The sequence below is a fragment of the Triplophysa dalaica genome, chromosome 3 (assembly GCF_015846415.1).
Source record: "Triplophysa dalaica isolate WHDGS20190420 chromosome 3, ASM1584641v1, whole genome shotgun sequence".
Classification (NCBI taxonomy): Eukaryota; Metazoa; Chordata; class Actinopteri; order Cypriniformes; family Nemacheilidae; genus Triplophysa; species Triplophysa dalaica.
In genome coordinates this window covers 3,047,017-3,064,139 of record NC_079544.1, presented here as the reverse complement: position 1 = coordinate 3,064,139, position 17,123 = coordinate 3,047,017, and the positions used below count along the sequence as shown (strand labels likewise).

Sequence of the window (17,123 nt, the reverse complement as noted above, 5' to 3'; positions counted from 1 at the left end):
GCTATAATTCAGGTAAAACTTACAAATGTAAATTCTACTTATTAAATACATTTAGTTTTTGTTAAAATATCAAGTGAATGTTACTTAAAGTAAAGTTTAAAATGAAATTTGAGTTGGATTTACTTCAATAAAAGGACTCAAACAAAATAATTTCAATCTTAACAACCAAAATGAGTAGATTTTATTCCAAAGATTTTTAAGTTTTTTACTCCATTATTTTGTCAAAAACAGGAACATAATTATATTAAGTATTAAGTATATTAACTACTAATGCAAATAATCATGTTTCTCAGTGTAGAGAAACTTGAAACAGGGATTGCATGAATATCTACAAAGACAATAAAGAGATGCATAACAGGCCATCAGTTTATTTCAAATGTATTGTCATAAATTATTCAAATAACTGATTATACAGATTTATTTTTTTATTTTATAGTAAAATTAGATATATAGGTATCAGTAATAAGTTATAGATGTAGTGAGATTGCTTGATTTTAACTCAAGTATTGACGTCTGGTTTTATGCAGGTAAAAAACATTGCTGCCTATATTCGTCATTGAAAAGCTTCATATGCTGCAGAGTGACATTCTTCGCATGTACGGTATTTCTAACCTGCAATGAGATGTGCAAATCACTTAACAAGAACTCAAACAAGTCTTTCAAGCAGTTGAAGTCATTACGCAGAGACCGCGCAGTGTCAGCCATAACAAACTTTCTTGACACACCCTTTCTCACAGTCATGCAAATATTCATTTCAGCACAACAATCTAGATTCTAAAACGTGTCAATCATTTCAATATACCAAGCAAAGCTAAAGGTTACATCAAGAAAATCTAAGATGTTGACAATAATAAAATTATTTGAATTAATAATAGCAATATTTATTTTGAAGCAAAAAGCTGACAGTCGAGTCAGTGAATCTGAGTGATATTAGTTTTAAAATGATACACATGCTTTTACACTGTGCTCAAATAGTTTATTTAAACAGTTTGGCTGAAATATTATCATCGTGCTTGTGCAAAAGGATTATGATATTAATAAGGGAGAATAGCATAATTATCCACAACACAGAAGTATAGACAAATGACATAAGGATGTGCTGTATTTGCCAGTTTTATAGTTAATGATAATGCTAAGTAGCTAACATGATATAACAAGAAACAAAATTGTTTACAGCATTTATATCTTAGTTTATTTCCGCATATAATAATCTAATGCATCTTAAAATCATTGGTTGTAAATGTTAACGTAATGCTCAGTAAACTAACATGAACAATTGCATTACTTTTGAAAAAAGCAGTATGTTTCAATGCTGGTTTGTGCTGGTTTAAACTAGTGAGGAACCAGAACATGACCATCTTAAACCAGCACATGACCAGTTTAAACCAGCACAAACCAGCATCAAAACATACCTTACCCAGCACATGCTGTTTTTATCAAAAGGGTCGGCATTAACAAGTATTAATAAATGCTTCATGCTAGTCAACACATTTATGAATGTAAACAAATGCAATATTATTGTAAAGGGAAAGACTCAAAAATAAGGGTGACAGGAAACGTGTCAATCATTGAAATAATCTTTATATACATGTATTTGTATAGAGGTGAAATGGCTTATTATTCTGATCACAATTGACCGATTATATAAAAGTCTACAGGCATTTAGAAATGCTTCAGTTTTATTCCAAGCCATTCTGTGAAATACGTGGACTAATGTTTATTTCTCAATGTCTTAAACCACAGACTCGTACAGTTCCTCACGTTTGCAAAAATGTATTCACATGTAAAACAGAAGTGCCAGTGATTTAAAACTAACAAAGAGTGCTTCTTCAAACAGTGTGGATATAGACGTCACAATTCATAAAACTGTGATTATTAAAACAAAACAGATTGCATAAACACATCTGCGAGCACAAATACAAATAAGTTAAATAAGTTTTATAATTATGCCGTAATATTACATATACATGGACGGACAGGAATTACATTTTGTTTTCAGTGTGATCATCATCTTCCTGTCATTGACTGAAAGAAGTTCTTTGAAAAAGTTATAAAGCCGATTGCACTGTAAATTATATCCTATGATACTTGTGATGTCAGTAACAGCACTTCAATGTATATCTCAAATAGAATTGAAAGATCCTAATACGTATGTCAGCATGGGGTAACCCCTCAACAACATAATACTTCAACTTCTTGTGAACAGTGAAAGACTACGATAATATTCAGCACTTAAAGGACAAATAAGAATCAAGTGTTAAGGGTTAATCATATACTGTAATAGAGGATATTCAGATCAAAACACTGTTAAATACATCTTTAAAGTCAACCGGTTCAGTGGAATACTTGCCTTCTTTGCCATTATTGATGACAGCGACGGACTTCATTCAATTTGTTCGATTTCATCTGAAAAGCTCTTGCGTTCAACCCTTAAGATAAAAATGAAAAACTCCAAACACTTAGCCCTCATACAACAAATAGCCCTCAATGTGTGCAGGAGACGACACATCACTTAAACTAATGAATGGAATGGACGACAGGAGTTGACCTCATACATGTAGATCAGAACTGTGTGTAAGACTAAAATGCCATCCCTTAGGTCTTTTACCCGTTCGGCTCCATGGAGATGATGCGGCCCCGGGTGCTCAGATGGTCGGTTGATACCTGATCCATGGTGTGATACCTGTCCCTCGGTCCACTTCCATGTCTGTGAGGGTCAGACGTCAGTGCTGATGGCTCGTGTGTTGGTGTAAAAGTCCGGCGTAATGCATTGGCTCAGCACGGGACCGTACATGGCGGCCAGACCGAGGGCGGTGGCGCCGTGATTCTCGTAATGAGCGGGCATGTAGGATAAGCGTTCGCCGCCGTTACGCATCTCATCCATGCCCCGGGGGTAGTAGGGCGAACAGGTGGGGCAGTAGTTGTGCGATTTAGTGGGGTCGTAGGGCAGGGAAAGAGGCGTGACGGCCACCCCGTCCACCCCGGGTGCGCTGCATGCGTTGCAGGCAAACTGTGGCTGAGGATCTCCGACCGAACCCGCCTCCCCTTCAGAATCATTCCTCTTACAGCAATAATACTGACGTGAAGAAAAGATTGAAAGTATTTAGAATTAAAATAAAGCATGAATCATTCGAACACATTTTCTTTACATTCTTTTAACAGTTGTGTGATTCTTAGATGTTGTTTTATTTTTAATTCAGATTTGGGAATTACATTATGTGTCATTTCAATTTGGATATTTAGTAAAACATTTAAAAGCTTTGTTTTGATTCTTATTTTAATATTTATCACAAACTTGAATGCTCATATGTGTCGAGTGCATATGAGCATTTATATAATTTATCAATAGACTAGATAAACTGATACGACAAGATTCTCTTATTTTTACAGAGACTTTAACTTTTAGTTGAATGTTTATATAGATGTAAAAGAGATTCTGTTGTTTATTTTGTATCCATGATTTTTATTTTTAACATGCATTTGTGTGAACATATCTATAGTATATAATGTATATAAAAATACATGGAAATATAGAGACATATTAAAAGTGACAGCAAAGGTGTTTGTTATACTACAGATCCTGCATGTGCGCAATAAATGCGGTTAGATCAAATCATTGTGATCAGACAATTATTTGATAACCGTGACAGGCCTATTGTACAATGAACAATTCAGTCTTCGACAGGTCTATACAGTAAAAGGCCAAACAGACGGACTCTTACAGGACCCCACAATGCACTTAACATGCAATATTCACCTGGAGTCTACAGTAACAAAGCACTGCAATGATAGAAAGAAGTATCACTGTTGCAAGAATTCCTCCGGTTATGACAACAGTTCCAGCTGTCATCCGACCAGATCTCCATCAAACCCTTAAAGGCAGATGGAGACAGAGAGAGAGAGAGAGAGAGAGAGAGAGAATTGTTGGTGAAACTCCATTTCCATATGTAAAATCAAACAGATACTGTCCATTAACAAGGCAACGTGAATGACAATGTGCATAACGCTTACATTAGAAGAGAGCAGAGGAGAGACGAGACCACAGAGAGCTTGGACTGCTGCTTCTTCTGATGTGCAGATCATGGGTTGAAAGCACTCGGCTGTACTCTACAACAGTTTCTGGATACTGCAAAACAAGTCAACAGTAAACCTGTAATGTGAGCACCGGCAAAATGGATTTCGAAAAAGCTTTGGTTTGAGCAATAAAACGACAAACTCAATAGCTGAATAGCAATTTCATCCACATGGAGGCAGTATAATATAAGCTAAAGATTCATTCTGTGTTCATCTCTATTGGTGTTAACAGAGAAAATGTCATGCAATCGATCAGCAGAGAACACAGCGAGAAATAAAAACATATCTTGATTGAATCCACTGTAAGTATATGTATACGCCTACATGTAAATACTTCTACAGCATCCCAGTACTGTCAGTATGCTTGCTTCAGTTTAGCTTCTCCACTTAAAATACAACTTGTGTGGTATCTTAAAAGTACACTTAATATAGAACATCGTGATACCTCTTTACCTGTAATGCTTTCTTTTAGATTTCATAGCTATAGAGCTAACACCAAACATGTAAGGACAGAGAAACACATTTTTTAAAAATAGAACCAAATTGACTGTCAGGTTTTGTGAGACAGAACCCAGCTGCAGACCGCATGTTCGAAAGAAGTACTTTATTAATAAGAGAAAACACCCACAAGGGGCAAAAACAGGGAAACTAGACTACTAGACAAACTCAAAACTTGGTTCTTGCAGGACAAGGAAAGATAGCAGCGCAAATAGTATACAAGACTGCAAACACAAGGCAGCATCCAAGAATAAATCAGCCCAAAATGGTAAACACCAGGGCAATAAATAAGGGAGCAAACTAGGGGCAGGTACAGGACAGAATAAAGGGATTACTAATGTAGTGCCTCAGAGATGACTTATTTTTGAAGGGCCAACCCGGATGTAAGTAAGTGTCGCACTGGTTCCCTCGACTGTATGTATCTTTCCAATAGACTTTTGGAAGACCGCAAAAACTAAAATAAGCTCTGTGATACACAAATGTGCATGATGTTAACACGTTTTGTCTATCAAGATAATCTTTACAGATGAACACAATATTTGCTCTTTTTGAAGCCTAAATAGAATCGGCCAGCATTGGCGTATTTTTATTTTGAGAAACTGAAAATAGACTGCACCATAAACCCAACTAAAACCTGGTCTAAAGTTGTAAGTCAATGGCACAATATTTTTTTCTGTTATTTAAAGAGTGTTTACTAGAAAATGTTAAACTAGCAAAAGTGGATTAGGACACGTCATGAGTGCACCGGCGCCGTGCGCTTTAGACCATGCGCTTTAATCGTTAAGATAGGGCCAATAGACTTTGGGGCAATGCTGACTCGCTTCTGGGGTTTGCAAACAAAAATGTGTCATCTCTGAGGCACTCTACACAGGAAACAAGGGGGCGGGGTCATGACGAGACAGGGAGAACACATGGCCTACAGAAACAAACAAAACACAGGGCTGTCCCGATCCTGTCCTGACAAAGCAAATAAATAAATTGTAAGGGAGACCGTTATACTGGCATTACAAGTTATTTTCATTTGATTATTTACTTTTTACTATTTAATTTGCTGTAAATTGAATCATTTTGATGAGAAGTAATGAAGTAATGTTTTGTTAAAGTATGGGTTTTTGGGTTATATATCTTGTTCAAGGGCTAAAGTAGCCCCCACACACTACATAACTACAAATATGTACATTCATTATTTAAAAAGCAAATCTTAGACATTTTATTTAATGTTGTCACTAACAAATGTGTAATTGGGATAGGGAAACACCTTTACATCTGCACCTTTAAAAGTACAAAACAAAAATGATGACAAACATACAATAAACGGAAACATAGTATTGCTCCTTAGCATCCCGAAAAAAAAATTGTCCCTTTATTAACATCAAAGTGTCCCAGCACACTGTATTTCAGCCATCTGGGTTTTTCTCCCACACGTCCTCTTCCTGTTTCTGAGTGAAAGCACTAAATTATAAACAGGAACGTTGGAATGCTAATGCTGTTAAAAGCAATGTGCCATCTATTCTCTGTGGAATGTGTCCAAGCTCTGAGCCTGTCCTCTTCACTCCCTGCCAGCGCTTAAACTCAGTACTGGGATCTGCTGTATATGTGGTGGTCTGCTGGAGGTCAAACCACTCCATCATCACAGCACTGACAGAAATACACCGCTGATTAGACATGTTTGGACAATTAGACACAGCTGATGAGTTGGACAATAAGGTCACTGGAAGTACACTGAGCACTTTTCTTATGTGTGATGATACAGCCCTACAAACCTCATGACGTGATTTCTGCACACCACACCAAAATTATTTTTAGGAACGTTGGTTCACACGGCGTCCTTCTTGGCAAACCCCCAAGCTATTTTATAGCACAGCTCCTTTGTACCTACACACGGAACGGCTGAAATATCCACAACTTTTGCTAAGCGTACATTTTAGCACTATTTGTCAAATTTCAAATAAAAACACTGTACCATCAATGTTGCTTCTTTGGCTCAAATAAGGCTAAAAAGTCATATTGAAGGCTGAATCAGATACCCGCTCAAGAGAAAGAAGATCAGGCTATGTGCTTACCAATTATGCAATATTTACCTGAAAGTTTTAAAGTCACGTGTAGGACCTACGTAGTAACCTACGGCATAGCTTACGCAGAGTGGCGTACCCTACGCTGTAGCGAGACGCCACCTCTCCAAAAAGGTAACAACACGTACATGCAATGCGGATTCTACGTGGACCGCAATCGCTGGGATTGGTCTGTTGGAACCCCTCCCTAAGGTAAAAGAAACTCTGCGATGGAGTCATGTTTACTCATTACGCATTTCCGAATGAATTATCTATACAAATGATTTGTGCTTCTGTATTAAACATCTCAAATCTGCAACATGTGACTATTTACTTTACGGCTATTACTGCTATTGCTGCTTCTTCTTCGGCTCTTGTCTTGGTAACACAAGCAGTTTTTTATTGCAGTTTACACGTGTCTTGTCATGCTGTCAGTCTTTCACATTGCTGTTGGATGACTTTACGTCACTCCTGAGGTTTGATTTTGTTGAAATTTTACGGACACTGGACAGGAATGACCACAATACGTCTAAAAAAATGATTTGAAATGAACATTTGGAATGGTCTGTTTTTCCATGGCCGTATGTGTACACCGCAAAAGTGTCTTTGTCTTGCTTTGTAGTACAAATATCTAAAATTATTTTATCATATATTCGGTCTTGTTTTATGAAAAAAAATGCAAGAATTAAGTAAGTAAGTTGAATTAGTTAATTTTTCTCACCCCATGGACGGATCCTTAGATCACTTTTCTTGTCAAATAATTGTATATTGATTTAAGAAGTTCTACTCTAAAAACAAGTCAAAATTGTTTGTAAGAATGTCCTTTTTTACAGTGTATGTGTAACAATGCATGTGAGAAGTGAACTGTCTCCTACATATGTTTGGGTTATACGTGTCTGTGAGGAGATGCCGGCTGAGATCGGAGCATAAAAGAGGTGTGACCGGGCTCAGGCCTTGTCAGCGTGGTCGTTTATCACCCGGCTCACTTTATTACACAGACGAGTCTGCAGATCGATAGGCAGATGCTCGTAAATATCTCCGTTGCCATGGTATGACCCACTTCCCCCTTAATACCCCAGCACCCCCTATCCTCTGTCCAGCCCATCTTCTCCTTTATCTGCGTACTCCTACCTTTCGTTTTTTAGCCGTTTCCGTTCTTTTCAGATGTTCGCTAGACCACCAGGTTGCAAAGGCGACAGATACCGTATCAACATTCTCACGTCAACTGGGAAAATGTGTGTGACAAGGCAAAAAAGCACCAAAGCAAGACAAAAGAAAACTGACTTTGTGTACATGACATCATAAATCTGATCAGATCTTTCATATTTTACAGTTTTTATAATCTTCATCCTTCTACTTTCTTGCTTGATATTCATCACTACTTTTACTCTCTCTCTCCTTGCATCCCGAAATACTTTTATTCTTGCTTCCTGAACATACTGTCCTCCCCCTGGCTGCTTTTTAAAGAGCCTAATGATAACACTTCAGTGCTCTGGAAGAGTCTTTCCGGCCCTTCTTTCCTCCAGCACACTGATAGACTCTTCATCTGACGGTTCAATCTGACCTCTTCTCTGTCTCGCAGCACTCGACCCAGTAGCTCCGGGGCTCCGCATGACGCAACAAGTCAGGAGAGTGAAAGTCAAAGCAGATCAAACATGAGCAGTGCAAACATCATTAACTTTAATGAAGGATGTAGTGCAAAGGAATCACATTAATGTCCCCGAACGGAGGCTGTCATGTAATTGCTGTTGGCAAGACTTCTGTTAATGAGTCCTCCGAGTGATCACACAAACAAGAAAAGCTTGAGACAGATATCACACAATACAGTTAGTTTCAGGGAATGTTCATAGCCTATGTTTTATAATAGTTGTGTATGCGTCTGTCAAATGTCATCGGTGTAAAGATTTGAAGCTCAATATCATACATTCACTGGTGAACAGTAGTCAAATACGCAGAAGATGCTGAAAAAGACTTTTCTTAAGATCACTAGACAGTTTAACAGCTCAGACCAAAGAAGAAACCCTCCAACAACTATCACAAAACATAAAAACTGACATGTATTGTAAAGATAACGTCACACAAGAAGCAGGTGTGTACAGGGGCGGACTGACCAGTACGACATTCTGTCAAATCCAGAACGGCCGACCCACCGACGGCCTACGGCCATTACCGGGGGGACGTATTAAATGACTAAAAGTCGGAAATGTATGCCGATGCCATCAAACACACCCTTGTCAACACCCAAACGACAGAATTGGTGGAGGTCCGATGTGGGCCGAATAATCCGGGCCAAATTTGTTTCCCAGACCGCCCCTGGGTGTGTGTAAACTTTTGAACTGGCTTATTCTTCTAAAATTTGCTATTACTCTGCTTTTTTGGCTGTTATGTAAGCCTGTTTAGTAAAATAACCTTCATTTTCAAAATGCCTTTTGAAGAGTAAATTCACATTTAGTCATTTAGCAGACGTTTTTTTCCAAAGCGACTTACAGAGAGTTCATGAATAAAACTAATACTATGGTAGTCAATGGTGGCCAAGAACTGTTTGGTTACAAGCATTCTGCCAAATATCTTTCTCTGTGTTCATCAGAAGACATTTAGACAGATTCATAACAACTCGAGGGTGAGTAAATGATGACAGAATTTTCATTTCAGGTGAACCGTCCCTTTAAGCGTTAAAGGCAAGTAATGCAGAAATGCTGTAAAGTTGCCCCCCCCTTACAAAAGCCACTTCCCCATCACGCATGATCACTTTCACCTGAGTATTAACCCTTTGGACTTCATTTCCCATCATCCCTTGCACTTCACGTCAGCTTTGCACCTACCCCTGTAACCCATCACTCTGGACAATTTATATACACATTTGTTTCCTTTGTGTTTGGTCGAGTCTCATTGTCATTTGTTCGGAGTTTGCACCGGTCTATATTATAGGGTGACCATATGAGCCATTGGAGTGCGTCTTCAGGGAGTCGCATTTGTCAACCGCATACGTCATTGAGGTTCTTACATTTCAGTAAATAAAAAAGAATCATAAAATTAACCTTTAACATCGCTTAAGACGTAAAATCATCGTAGTTCATTGTAGTCATTCTTACCTTGAAATATAACGGCTTCCTCTATAAATAAAACCTGAAATAATAGACCTCGATGACGTATGCGGTCGACAAATGCGACTCCTGGAATACGCATCTGAATCCTGGCATGGAGAAATGGCTCATATGGTCACCCTACTATATTTTATCTATTGGGTTCTCTTTGATACCTGTTTCCATGTGGATTTATCCTGTCTGTTTCACTAAGGAGTGACCCTGTGGATTTTCATTTGTGACGGTTTCCTGAGTTCTTTACAGTTCATTAAATCTTTCAACCTGACCTGTGGTGACGTCTTCCTCTTCTCTAGTATATTGTGACAAATGCAAAAGTAAGTATGCATGTCTGTGGTTTACAAGCCCCAACATCAATGTCTTTTAAGCCGTTTTGTATAAGTGACAGCTAAGTGTGTCAGGTAACAGCTGACTGCTGTGTGCTCATACATACTGTCTTAAATACTCCCCGATGCCCAGAATCAGTCATCTCAGCTCTGACACTGTTACTGAGAGATATCAACAGAGGACTGAGTCACCGAGACTGTGAGCTGTAGCAGCTCTGTGCCAGCGATATTCAAGATTCACAACTCCCTCAGATCCCAGTTTCTCTTCGACTCCTTCCACCATCATCATCACTGAAGATTAAATCATTCAACTTTCATCTCTTGTGGCTCGATCGAGGTTTAACAAAAAAAAAATATTTCTTCAAATCTCTCATTCCTATTTTTTTCTTCTGTTTTCCGACACTATAAAAAACCTAATTATCAGACACGGTAAAAACAAACAGCATTGCAGAGAGATTTTTTTTCTGGGTAGTAAAAATGTTCTCCGATGAATGCCGCAGCCTCAGTCCTATAGCCTCAGCCTATATGCCGGCGGGTCTCAGCTGGCTGATTTATAGACGGCAAGCATGCACATCCCGGCCCAAGGACAAATCAAGAGACAGCTTCAGATGTCAGGCTATGAAGCAGCTGCTGACTGGGTTCTTATTCAGCAATCGCCACTACCCCTCTTAATTCACCGCTGGTATTTAAAGCACAAAGTGATGTGATCGAACACGTGGGGCGGGGTTTTATCATTCGGTTGGACAGACTCGTGCTTCATTTTGATATTGCTATGCCACAAACAGAGTGCAAACATTACTCGAGATTGCAAAATCGTCAAACGTCACCACCACCATGGATTTGAAACATAAACGTTTTTGATGTTTATAGGTTAAAAGTATAAAAAACATACAGTGAGTAATGTTGACTAAAATCTGCACGATTAATCGATTCCAAAACAAATGTGTTTATATGACTGATGCATCGATATTTAATTTCTACACCAATACGACAGTGCATTATTTGGAGTGATACCTGCCGATGCCAATGCAAATTCAGAAGAATAAATTAATATTTCGTAACTTTCTGAATGTTGTTCATTCATCTAATGACTATTTGTATTGAACATCAAACTGGTGATGTTTCTTTACATTTTCTACTGCACATACAGAGCACAATTCATCGCATATTCCTCTCCTCTTTTGATTGACAGGATATGTTGGCCCTGGTCATCGGCTGTTTTTAAACTATTAGCAGAAAGCTGATAGTTTGAAAATGTGCATATATCGACCGATACCGATTATTGACCGATGTATCGGTGCATCTATAGTTTATATAATACATGTGTGTGTGTGGTGCGTATATTTGTCTATAAATAAACAAACATAGACCTACGTATATTTAAGAAATGTGATTAATATATGAAGAGTTTGGTTTCAAAATGAGATAACGTTTTCTATTATGCATTTCAGTCAGTTAAATAAGTATTTGATCCGCGAGCAAAACATGACTTTGTACTTGGTGGAGAAACCATTGTTGGCAAGCACAGAGGTAAAACATTTCTGATAGTTGTTCACCAGGTTTGCACGTTAGTCCACTCCTCTATCAATCTTCAAGGTTTCCTTGCATCGCTCAGCAAATTGGAGTTTTAGTTTCCTTCAGAGATTATATAGGACTAGGGTCTAGAGACTGGCTAGGACATTTTCTCTGGCTTTTTCTCTGCTTCACCGCATCGAGGGGCTGAGGGAAGGGCCAGTGTACCGTAAAATCTTGGATGAGAACCTCCTCCTCTTAACTAGATCACTGAAGATGGGTCGTGGATGTGCCTACAAAAATGACAAAGACCCAAAATATATTGCCAAGACATGGTTTAAGGAGAAGCATATAAATGTCCTAGACAGTCTCTAGACCCTAGTCCTATATAATCTCTGAAGAAGACTAAAACTCCAATTTGCTGAGCGACAGCAAAGAAACCTTAATTAAATGTATCCTGAGATATGTGTAAACCTGGTGACGAACTATCAGAAATGTTTTACCTCTGTGCTTGCCAACCGGGGTTTCTCCACCAAGAACAAAGTTGTGTTTTGCTCACTGACTGAAATGCAAATCAATTTAAAACCTTTATATAACATTTTATAGTTAAAACTTTGTCTCTATCAGTTAAAATTAACCCACCATAAAAATGATAGACCCTTCATTTCTTTGTAAGCAGGCAAACTTACAAAATCAGCAGGGGATCAATACTTATTTCCCTCACTGTAAATGACATTTTCTTATATTTTGCATGAATATTTTGGACCAGATCCTTAATAAATGCAAGTTGTTCTTATTCCATTTTCCTAATTGACTGTATAATAATGTACATTTATATAAAGGACATTGAAGGAATACAAAAAATAATCAAACTACATTACTTTTATATTTTGGTGCTTGGATCAAGTTACTGAATCCTTGACGGAATGACGTAATTAGTAACTTCTATTAGACATTTTAATGTATACGTGTACATATGAAGAGTTTGGCTCCAAATTTTTTTGTGATGTTTTTATTGTGTTTTATTGTGTGAGTATTTTTTAGATATTATGGCCTAAATCAAAACAACCAAATGCAGTTTGATTGAAATTAATTGGAATGCATGATAAAAAACATGATTTTTAAAAACGGGGTTATCAAATTTTGGAACCAAGCTCTTCATATATACAGTATACATGTTATTGGATGTTACTGTTGCAAAATCAACTAATAACATTAGAAAGACATTGCATATAAATCTAAGAAAAACAGCATTGGCAGAAAAGTTCAAATTAAGTCGCATTACTATATCAATAGGCAATTTGCTGCTGAAAAGGGCAAAGAAAGACCCACCAACCACCCGAAACGCTTTCATGAACTGCTGCTATACTAATAGACTCTCTGTTTACACAGTGCAAATGCCATTACAATAAAGTGTGCAAATATCTAACTCAGCAGTGTGTGTTATACTTCTCTTCGCACAGTTCAAGCAATATTAGGCAGATGACTCAGATTCCGTGCGCTTGGTTGACTCACAAACGCATAATAATTCGTTTTTGATCTGCGCTACATCACTCAGCATCAGCAGCAATAAGAAACGGGCACAATGACACTGTCGAGAGAGGTTTCTCCTGAAGCAGCTTGTTGAGTTGATCTGTGATGTCACGTATAACAACACTGTGGGGAGAGAGATAGTGATGTGAACGTCTTTCTCCATTATTCAAATGGATCTCTCCTCCGCACCGGTGAAACGGAGAGACAGGAGATCTGATGATTTTTGAATGAATCTCTTTCCCTGATATATCCACTGTTGAATAATGGCATGAACATTTAGGCGAGGGGGGGGCTCTAACTTTGCGCTTGAAATCACGGCGATCCTGCAATTTTAAAGTCAGACCTTTTCAATTATTCAAATATCATTCCTGTAACAATATTTTTCCATCACCAGGCAATTTAGCCAGGTAGCGAACGAAGGAGTTTACCCCCATTCTCTTCAAAAAGCACTCATCTCGGCTCTGTATGGAGAGAAGATATTTGTGTCCGAATCTGGGACGGTTGCGCGGATTCCAAGAAATAAATGCAGGAGAAAATCATAGTTTTTTGTTATATCTACAATTACGACATATTTTGTTGTTTTATACTTAAAGAAATGGTAATATATCGTTTTCTCTTTAAGCAAGTATTACTTGCAAGTATTAAAGTTCACCCAAAATAAAAATTCTGTCATCATTATTCACTTTCGTTGCCTAAACCTGAATATATTTCTTAATTCCGTGCAAGACTAAAGAAGGTATTTTGAGAAATGTCTTAGTGGTTTCGTGCCAACCAATGGAAATCAATGGGCGCCAACGTTTGGTTTACCAACATTCTTCAAAATATATTGGCGTTGTGACAATGTGGCAACCAAAGAAAGTCATACAGGGTTGGAATGACACGAGGGCGAATAACAGATGAAAGAATTCTCCCTTTACATTATACTATACAGATTTGATCTTTAAATAGCAATTCTTCCAACAATGACAAAACAACCTCTCAGGAAAGCCCACGTTGGGATCTTTCCCATAAAACAACCCTCAGTGGGGTTTAGAAACAAACTTCGGGCTGTTGGGTTTAACATAGCTTGACTAAAGAAGCTCTCCCTCGAGCAGAACATCTGCCACGAGGACACTGGTGGAGAGTTCGGCGGCACAACAAACGCCAGCTCCAAACACGCCAGGCCCCCTTGGCAGACAGCATCACTGGCCTAGAAATCATGTCTCTCCTAAAACAGAATTTGTGTATGTGTCGTGTCTGCTAAGAAAAGACATCACATGCATTCTTTCCCCAGTGGAAAACACCACTTCTGTCCCAAAAGCCAAACATCCTGCTGTCATTCGCTTGTATGTGCACAACTTGTATGCTGATGAGTGTTAGGGCTCGCTGCCTAGTGAGCGCCCTTTGTAGTGTGCATCTCATGGCTCTTGCATGCTCGGTTTAGTGTGCGTGAGAGACAAAAAAACAAACATATATTTTACTGATATGCATATGAAGAGCATGCATTCATTCATTCATTCATTCATTCATTCATTACACTTAAACCAGCCTAAAATGTTCAGATCAAACCATTGTAATACAACTGCATGACAGAAAATCATATATATTACCTCAGAACCCGGTTCCACCTCTGAAAAATGTGGAAAGCCGCATGCAGGCTGTCGTTCCCACCTAACAGTCCTCGGTTAACGCATCTGTTCACGTGAAGGAACGCTTTGCTTCGTTGGCAAAAACGCACCGTCCACTGCAAAGCGAGCTGATGTGAAGGAAGATGTGTCACATCATCACGTCCTGTGGTCTCCCTCAGCCTATGTGCTGCCGAACACAACGTAACACGTCGAAGCACGCAGAGGAAAGAGTTGCATTAGCGGGATTGCGGATGGACGGCGGCGCGTGTAAAGAGAGCCGATGGTCCCTCGAGAGGATGCAACAGCCAGCGCGAGGATGTTGCGCGAGGGTCAACCCGCACCTTTATATGCGTTCAATGACTGAGCATGCACGTCAACGCTTCGCATGACCGCCGTCCAGAGAAGCGACCGTATGAAGAGACAGCGTCCCCTTTACGCAAATTACGCAGCGTGGTTTTACTACGGTTACCATTTAGTATAATGCACAGGCGACTGGTCTTCGTATTACACTGAAAGGGAAAGTCCACCCAAAAATTACAATTCTGTCATGAATTATTCATCCTCAAGTGGTTTCCAATCTGTATACATTTCTTTGTTGTGTTGAAACATAAAGAAAATTATTTGGATGAATGCTAGCAACTGATATTTCTGGGGCACCATTGACTGCCATAGTAGAAGAATGTATAGAATATATTTTTCTGTTGAACTCTAAATTTGATATTTTGAAGAATTTAGGAAAACAGTTCTGGGGCACCATTGACTGCCATAGTAGAAGAATGTATAGAATATATTTTTCTGTTGAACACAAAACTAGATATTTTGAAGAATTTAGGAAAACAGTTCTGGGGCACCATTGACTGCCATAGTAGAAGAATGTATAGAATATATTTTTCTGTTGAACACAAAACTAGATATTTTGAAGAATTTAGGAAAACAGTTCTGGGGCACCATTGACTACCATAGTAGAAGAATGTATTGTATTTATTTTTCTGTTGAACACAAAACTAGATATTTTGAAGAATTTAGGAAAACGGTTCTGGGGCACCATTGACTACCATAGTAGAAGAATGTATTGTATTTATTTTTCTGTTGAACACAAAACTAGATATTTTGAAGAATTTAGGAAAACGGTTCTGGGGCACCATTGACTACCATAGTAGAAGAATGTATTGTATTTATTTTTCTGTTGAACACAAAACTAGATATTTTGAAGAATTTAGGAAAACAGTTCTGGGGCACCATTGACTACCATAGTAGAAGAATGTATTGTATTTATTTTTCTGTTGAACACAAAACTAGAAGGAAAACAGTTCTGGGGCACCATTGACTGCCATAGTAGAAGAATGTATTTTTTATATTTTACTGTTGAACATGAAACTAGATATTTTGAAGAATTTAGGAAGGTAAACAGCTCTGGGGCACTTTAGACCACCATTGAATTTTTTCCTACTATGGTAGTCAAGACCAGTGGACAAGAACTGTTTGGTTACAAGAATTTTTCCAAATATCTTTCTCTGTGTTCATCAGAACAAATACATTTATACAGAACTGGAACACCTCAAGGTGAGTGAATGATGACAGAATTTTTGAGTGAATGCTACCTTTTACCAAACACATCTCTGTGTTATATCTGGAACAACACATTTTGCGTTACTTTTAACTCAGCTTGTGTTGACTTAATAAAACCTGAACAAAAGGCTAAAGTGATTCTATAAAAAACAGGAGAGAATGATGAGATTGGCACAAGACCATGTAAATGCACATTACAGTACAGACTGGCAGGATTTTCTTCCATAAATTAAAACAGAAGCAGCAGAAGGAATCTATATCAAAGCTAAATGAAGGACATTAAAAACTTGCTGAACACATCTGTGTCAATGTCTTAATAGTGAAAATGCATTAGTGCTTACCTACCACATTTGCTATGTGACATATGCCTAATTAAACATCATACACATGACATGGGAATGCCATTATAAAGATGGAACGATCATATTAAAAAGCCATATTAACAAGCATAAGAAGCTGGATTCTGTTTTTGCCGCCCGCATCATTTTCCTATTGACCGCACAGTAAAAAAAATGTTAATCTTATTTTTAATTTAATATTTTATCACATTTTCCATGTGAAATATCAAAACATAAACAGAATCTTACTGTTTTTTTACAGATTTTTATGCAATTTTGGAAATACCGTCAAAACCACAAAAATACAGAAAAAGACTGCTAATGTACAAGAATGTAATTTTTCCGGGATAAACCGCTTACTTAAAGTTTATTTCTGGCGCCCCAGCTGTGGCAAGCTCCCAGAAAATTTGAGTTTTTATACAAGATGTCATTTTTACAGACTTTTTTATAGTGATGTGGTTTTTCTTTAATGAGATTTGAGAAAAAGTATTTGTTGATTATCCAAATTTGTGTT

The 17,123-nt window shown here is 38.0% G+C and overlaps 1 protein-coding gene across 1 annotated transcript; it reads right to left on the bottom strand.

Annotated features, from left to right (window-relative positions):
* Window positions 1–1,452: 1,452 nt before the first annotated feature.
* fam163aa (family with sequence similarity 163 member Aa) lies at window positions 1,453–15,121 on the bottom strand. Its single transcript, XM_056743983.1, has 4 exons — window positions 14,685–15,121; window positions 4,012–4,126; window positions 3,758–3,872; window positions 1,453–3,076 (listed from the first exon to the last, which is right to left on the bottom strand). Exons 3-4 carry the CDS (start codon window positions 3,848–3,850, stop codon window positions 2,717–2,719), a joined length of 453 nt encoding a protein of 150 aa, XP_056599961.1. The 5' UTR covers window positions 3,851–3,872; window positions 4,012–4,126; window positions 14,685–15,121; the 3' UTR covers window positions 1,453–2,716.
* Between the last annotated feature and the right edge of the window lie 2,002 nt (window positions 15,122–17,123).

Excerpts from the sequence above, each read along its gene's own strand:
- fam163aa (XM_056743983.1), bottom strand. The coding sequence starts at position 3,850 with ATGACAGCTGGAACTGTTGTCATAACCGGAGGAATTCTTGCAACAGTG. Across the intron at positions 3,077-3,757 it reads TTTGTTACTGTAGACTCCAG|TATTATTGCTGTAAGAGGAA; the intron begins GTGAATATTGCA and ends TCTTCACGTCAG.